At 49.8% G+C, this 7443-nt stretch overlaps 1 protein-coding gene across 8 annotated transcripts in view; it reads right to left on the minus strand.

The window, feature by feature from the left end:
• Positions 1 to 7130, minus strand: part of VPS13D (vacuolar protein sorting 13 homolog D) — a 256878-nt gene extending 249748 nt beyond the window's left edge. For 7 of the 8 annotated variants that reach the window (XM_046008769.1, XM_046008742.1, XM_046008734.1 and 4 more), the window contains exons 1-2: positions 6492 to 7127; positions 3064 to 3236 (exon numbers count right to left, since the gene is read on the minus strand). In XM_046008769.1, the coding sequence (XP_045864725.1) occupies positions 3064 to 3160 (97 nt within the window). In that variant the 5' untranslated portion in view covers positions 3161 to 3236; positions 6492 to 7127. Of the gene's footprint in view, positions 1 to 3063; positions 3237 to 6491 lie in introns of all 8 variants that reach the window. The other variant, XM_046008777.1, reaches the window with a different exon arrangement.
• Between the last annotated feature and the right edge of the window lie 313 nt (positions 7131 to 7443).

Consider the following 7443-nt stretch of genomic DNA (forward strand, 5'->3'; position numbering starts at 1 on the left):
GAGGACAGGAACAGCGACCACTCGGTGAGATCGGACTAGAGCCGAGCACGTATCCCCACCAAGTCACCGAAACCTCCCAACAATATGAGGAAATGCCATTCTGTTCTCCACTCTGAGGTGAGGAAAATTAGTTGCAGAGGTAAGCAATTTGCTTAAAAATCACAGAGCTAGGATGCCTAGGTGGCTCAGTGGGTGAAGCGTCTGCCTTCTGCTCAGGTCATGATCCCGGGGTCCTAGGATCGAGCCCCGCACTGGGATCTCTGCCAAGCAGGGAGCCTGCTTCTCCCTCTCCCCTGCAGCTCCCTCTGCTGCTCCCCCTGCTTGAGCTCTCTCTCTCTCTGCCAAATAAATAAATAAAATCTTAAAAAAAAAAAAAAATCACCAAGCTGGTAACTATAGGACTATAGTTCGTACCAGGTCTGTCTGATCTCAAGTGGCAGGAGGAGGCTTAGGTAACTTACTCAGTCACAAACATCTGTTAGGTGGAGAGACCAAGCTCACACCCCACGGCTGAGCTCCTGGTATCTTCTCCTGTCCCCACGTTTTCTATCAGTCCCTAACACAGAGCCGTCCGTACCCAAAGCAGGCGCTCAGTGGTGTTTGCGGAGAGACTGAACAAATACAGTCACATACAAGTTCTCTCTCCTTCGAATACTCATTTGCTACTTTGTGTGCACAATCCACCCTCGAAGTCCCAGCCAAGCGAGTCATATGCTGACCATCGTGACAACGGGACATGGTGACTGACTGAGGGCCCACTACACGCCCCGAACGGCTCTAAGCTCTCGGATCTACATTCATGTCTAGTCCTCAGAACCTCATGACAAAGTTCATATTCTCTCCAATCTACAGAAAAGATGAATTTGAGAATTCATGAAGAATTGGAATAATCTGCCCAAGTTACTGGTAAATGGAGGAAATGGGATTCAAAATCAGTCTGACGGGGGCGCCGGGGGTGCTCAGTCAGTGAAGGGTCTGACTCTTGATTTCGGCTCAGGTCGTGATCTCAGGGTCATGAGATGAAGCCCCAAGCCGGGCTCTGCACTGCGCAAGGAGCCTGCTTAAGATTTTCTCTCCCTCTGTACCACAACCACCACCACCACTCCCCTCTCTCTCTCTCAAAACAAGCAAACAAAACAGTCTGGCTATAAAATTCATACTCTTGACCACTAGCTCCGTCTTCTTGGCATCTCAGACACTAAACATCTACAGACGGACTGAAATAACATTCTTATTCCTATGCAGGACCCCCTGCCTCCAAACGGTGCTCACCTATAACTGTGAGGCTCACAGCTCCAAGCTTTGTGGGGTGCCTTGAATTCATAAGGATGGGGCACCACACTAACATTGGCTGTGAAAGAAAAATTATTTTTCTATTCTGCAAAGAGAGTATTTTTTAAACAGGAAGCACAGAAAAACATTTTGAAGCATCAGAGAGAGACACACAGTTGTCATTACGAGATATACTCAAAAACAGATTAGAAATCTGTTTAGACTAGTCCACGATACATCGGATACCACAAATCTCTACTCATTTCTTCCACAAACATCCTATCTCTGTCATTAACAAGGTTATGGTCTGCGCTTCCCTTTCTCGGCTCCCTGCCCTGTGCAACCTGGATAGCTTCACGGCATGTAGGAGAACTGCAGTAAGTGACCCAAGAGGTGAGCTTGACCCTCCTCTTGTACTTTGAACACGTCCTCTTCCCTGACAGACTGGTCACTCTCACCTTATACTTAATACCTCCCTTCTAAGGACAGGAGGAAAAGGTCAGGACAGAAGTTAGAGATGAAGGAAAAAACCTACTTCTGTTTCCAGTGAACGGAAGGGAGTGGGCAGGGCGAACCGAGAGCTCCCTACAGCCTATGGCCGCCACAATCCTTGCACAGGTTTAGATGGGTCGGAAAAACGTGGAGACAACACTCCTGGGGCCAAGCGAGCCATGGGCACCCTCTTCACAGACCCCACCAGTCTGTACCACAGCCATGCCCACTAACCTGTCCTGGTCCACATGCCAAAATCCACACCCTCGGGAAGGTGAGCTTCCCGCCATCTCTGAGATCCCCTTCCCACTTTTTGGCCTGCTACACGCTTGCAGACTATCTCCTCTCTCTCGATTTGCTCAGGGGCTCCATTTTGAGTCGAGCAAAGAGAACTTACATTAAAACAAGGAAAAGGAAAAACGAAGCGGTTTTCTGGTCCTCACGCCAGTTCCCCGCACTGCACTCAACCACGTCTCAGCACTCACCAGGGAGAGGCCTGTAAACATGACTCGAGCTTTACTCTATCAGAGGTCCCACAGTAACATATTTTAAAGCTTCAGCTTGGTGTCTGTCATACACTAGTAGGACGGGAGCTGTAAATGTCATTCCATTTGATCCGTGTGAGCCTTACGGCAGCCCTGGAAAAGTACCTTTCCCACTTTCCCTTTTCTTTAAGATTTTATTTATTTATTTGAGAGAGAGAGAGAGCATGAGCAGGGGGAGAGGGAGAGGCAGAGGCAGACCTCCCACTGAGCAGGGAGCCCAACGTGGGGTCCCATGACCCTGGGATCATGACCTGAGCCGAAGGCAGACGCTTTATTGACGGAGCCACCCGGGCGTCCCTTGCCCGCTTTTCCTAAAGAACCTGAGGCTCGGAATCACAGTGGCTTGTTCACGTAGCTCGTAAGTAATACAACACGATTTGAAGCCAAAGCCAATGCTACTGTCACTATATCACTACATCACGGCCACCTGCAAAGCGCTGCATAAACCTCGACAATTAGCGGGGATAAAGCACAGTCAGCGGCAGCATAGTCTTTTTCTTTTTCAGACTTAACAGTTCCCTAAAAATCTATGGCAATACAGCCACATACTCAAGTTACCCTGTCATAACCATCAGCGTCATGGGAGAGAACATATTTCCTTTTACCCATAATTAGTACAAAGCCATCTGGGCATTACGTTTTATTATTCTCAGTACAACAAAATGAATAAAAAAAAAAAAAAAACAAAGAAAAACTCAGAAATGCCATCTGCAGTGGCAAACTTTACCAAAAAGAGATACACGCACTCACTCACCTTTCAGAAGCGCAACAGAGAGCTGATCGGTGTTCAGGTTATTGACGTATTTTCCCAGATAGGTATTGAGAACCCAGGCTACAAGGCCTTCCAACATGACTATATCCTCAAGACAAGGTGTTTAAAAATCATGGATCATTCTTTACTTCTCCCTCTCATGGTCATAGAAGAACCTAAGAAAGAAAAAGAAAAAAAGGCAATCAACAGAAAACCAGATGATTTTCTAATTGGTTTCCTACTCTACCTTCCCTAAAGGTGGATGAATGAAAAGCACAGACTTAAAAAAAAGATGGGGTGACCAGTACTGTAAGACCCCGTGTTAGCCAAGGATCAAACAAACATGTTCTCACACAGCTACAAGGAACAGTCACTTATAAATACACCAAACATAACTACAATTCCAAGTTGTCTCTCCTTTTGATGTAACTGATCATTAAACTGCTTGCCTTTAGTAATTCACCTTGGCATTAGACTGTCCTGGTCAGAGGTTCTCATCCAAGTGCAACTGGGCAATGTCTAGACACATTTTTTATTATCATGACTGGGGGTTACTACAGGTATCTTGTGAGTAGAGACCATGGAAAGAGCTAAACATCCCGCAATGCACAAGACAGCTCCCCCACGTGCTCGCTTCGGCAGCACATATACTAAGACAGCTCCCCCATGGCAAGGAATCATCCAGCCCAAATGTCAACAGGGCCGAGGCTGAAAAACCCCATCTTAAAAAAAAAAAAAAAAAAGTAAGAAAGAAAAACCCTGTCCTAGATTAAGGCAAAAATGCCCTAAGAGATTTCAATGAAGTTTGTATTCTACAATGATCCTCTTTAAGCCTTTCCTAATTCAAATGTGCAAATTTGTTCATCAAGATCATTCATAAAATAACATAAATGAAAGGGAGAAGGCAGAGGTTTATCACTGTTCTCAAAAGTTTCTGAACTGTGGGTGCCTGGGTGGCTCAGTGGGTTAAAGCCTCTGCCTTCAGCTCCAGCCATGATCCCAGGATCCTGGGATCGAGCCCTGCATCAGGCTCTCTGCTCCGCAGGGAGCCTGCTTCCCCCTCTCTCTCTCTGCCTGCCTCTCTGCCTACTTATAATCTCTGTCTGTCAAATAAATAAATAAAATCTTTAAAAAAAAAAAAAGTTCTGGAACTGCATTACAGGAACCCAGGCACCAGACGATGCTGATACAATGAACTACCTTAGTCAGTAATACAAATACAAGAAATCCTCGGGTTCCAACTACAGCATTTACATCCGCTACTGCTTTACCACTACCTATAAGAAAACTGTGTTTATCAGCATTGCAAAAAATATACACGTTACTTTTAGTATTGTAATAAGTTATCATGAGGGAACTTGAGTCATAAAAGTTTCAATGTATTCTGAAATTGCTCAGCTAGCTAGCAGATCTCAGTCCGAACTGTGAGTTCCAAACCCGGCTCTGAGGCATGCACATCAGACACCAGCCCACCACGCAGGACACTCTGGATTTGCTACGGCATGTGTCCCACTTGGAACCAGCCCTTTCAGGATCCTTTCCAGGCACTCTGCCCCACCCCCAATGATTCATCTTAGTGCCAGAAAATACACTTATCCCAAATGAAAGGCTACCACCCAACAAAGACCCAAAACACAAGGCCCTGTAAGAGTTAAATGAACCTTCAGGAAAGACTGACTTTTATTCGTCAACAGTGACTTGCACTTGCACTGTCCTTTTTATCTGCTATCAGTGAAAATAAAAATAAACAAGTAAATAAATAGCATCTGATGAAATACTGACTTCTTTCCAAAAATCTTTAAGCCCTATTTTGTGTAAAACTAAGAATTTGCTAGTTATTGGATACATTTATTTAAAGGAGAGGTTACAAGAACAAACTCTTAAAAATAAGAAACGTTTAACAATCTGGTAAAATAAACACTTCTATATTATAACTTCAAACGAGTAAATCTGTGAGAACAAAATGTGAACCTGACTTATTCTAGTATTACTATGTAGACTCCAAACACACTTAGGCAGGGAGCCAAAGTCAGAGTGCTCTTTATTTTGGAAGTTAATGCCATTGCCTTCACCCCTAAAATGCCAGCAAACTCTCTATTAAGTGCCAACTACAAGTACTCTCCCAGTGGAGGGAGAAACTGTCAGTTGGCTCCCAAGATCCGGGGGGACTCTACTTCCCCTGAAGGTGGAAGAGTGCAAAATACAGACTAAGGAAAAGATGGGGTGAGAAGCACTGTAAATGCCCTGGTCGGTAAATTAATACTCCAGCCAGAAAGAGTCTATTAGCTCAGCTAAGCATCTAACCCAGGCTTGAAGCCACTTCAAGGATTCCCTTAAGGAATCCAGTGTCAGGAAGGGCCGCCAGACTGGCTAGAATCCCAAAGTGTTTACACTCGGGTCCACCAGGGCGCCGCCTGGCACTAACTCACACCTGACCTCGCCTAATCGGTGGGGTAGGTGACACTGAGGATCAGGGCTCAGCCCACGGGCGGGCAGACAGCCGGGCATGACCTTGAGCCAGGCCCCTCCCTCGAGGGGCGGCCAAAGCTGGGAGTAGGAAGGACTGGCAAAGGGACCAGGGCGCTGCTCCAAGCCGGCCGGGCCCGAGTGCTGTGGGAGCCAGAGAACTCAGAGGATTCGGGACCAGAGGGGGCCTCGGGCCCCACAAGAATGGGACTGCCCTGAAGGCGAGGGTCCCACAGCCCTTCCTCCACCCCGTGGGCTCCACGGAACGGAGACCCCAACACCCAGATAGAGGCCGGAGGAAACGGCGCCTGGCGGCTGGGGTCCCGCACCTGAAAGCAAGGACTCAGCTTGGGTGTAACCCCGGGCAGCCGGGGTAAAGCCCGGCTTGAGGCCTGAAGTCCCCAACCCAGAGCGTAACCCCAGAAGGCTGGTGGGTGGTTAAAACACTGTGGGGAACTGACCAGCGCCCCCGATCTTGGGCGTGAGGGAGAGGGGCTTGCTCACGGGTCCCGCACGGAGACCGTGGCTCAGGCGGGGAGACGCGGGCTGACACCGTCCCCCAATCCCCGGGCACCAGGCTGCCGGGACCCCGGAAAGGGTGCCGGGTCCGGTGGGGACTCGGACTCCCAGGACAAGGACGCCGGGGTCCCGAGAAGCCAGGCAGCTCCAAGCCTGTCAGTCCCTGGGGTGCCCGGGGGGGGGGGGGGGCTCGGATACAGGGGGGTCCCCATGAGGGCAGCGGGCTCGGGGCTGTCGGGAGCATGGACGCCCCAGGGCCCCCGGAGGAGCTCAGACGGCGGGAGGGCCGGACGCCGGGCTCCCCGGGCTCCCAGCGGCGCGCTCCCCGCGGGCGGGCCCGGGCCCCGGATCCGAAGGGGAGCCGGGACGACAGACAACAGGCCCACGGCCGACCTGCAGTCTCCGACCCTGCGTGTCGCCCGGCGTCGCCCCGCCTCGGCCCGTACCTGTCTGCGTCCCGGGCCGCCCGCCTAGCCCGGCACTGCGCGGCGCTTCCTCTCCCGGCTCCTCAATGGCGCTGGCCAGCGGCGCTCCGGCCCGTCCCGACCCGACCAATCGAGCCGGCGACGCGCCAGAGCCTGGCCAGCCGAGCGCCGAGTCATCGAGCAGGCGCCCCCTGCCGCCGGCGGCCGCTCGCGGATGCTGCTGCTGCTGCTGGAGCGGGAGAACCGCCCAAGGAGCCCACAACCTACCGGGCTGGGAGGAGACTGAGTCCCACGGTAGGGCAGGGCCACAGATTCGTGTGGCTTCAACAGTCTTGGAACCCAGCGCTCTTCCTCCATCTGGCCCACCGACAGTGGGTTCCCCACTCAGTAGCCACAGGGGTCTGCTAAAACATAATTCAGACCAAGCCACTTCCTTGCTTAAAACGGCTTCCCCCCTTATGCTTGAATTAAAACCCAGCTCGCTCCTGCTAGATCTGATCCATTCCTGTTTCTGCCACTCTGTCTGGCTCCTGCCTCCAGCAGCCTTCAGTTCCCCCCTAAAGGACCCTGCGCTTTTGCCATTCTCTACTTAGGATGCCTTTCCCCGGGATCCCTACTGTCCGGTAGAAATAGAATACAAGCCACACATACAAGATATGTCGTAATTTTTAATTTAGTACTTGGTACATTTTTAAAGAAGAAAAAAGTAAAAATAAGTAATGTATTTCATTTAATTCAATATGTCCAATACATGATCATGTCAACCTGTAGCCAACAGAAAAAAGAACCAATGAGATATTTTAGGGGGTTTTAATAGTAAGTTGTTGAAATTTAGTCTGTATTTTACACTTACGGTGCATCTCAATACAAACCAGCTACAGTTCACAGCTGTAAGTGGCTGGTTGCTACCGAGCAACCCTGGGGAGTCAAGTCCTACAGTCCATTCCTTCTGGTCTCAAATATTCCACCCCAG

The sequence above is a fragment of the Meles meles genome, chromosome 1 (assembly GCF_922984935.1).
Source record: "Meles meles chromosome 1, mMelMel3.1 paternal haplotype, whole genome shotgun sequence".
Taxonomy (NCBI): domain Eukaryota; kingdom Metazoa; phylum Chordata; class Mammalia; order Carnivora; family Mustelidae; genus Meles; species Meles meles.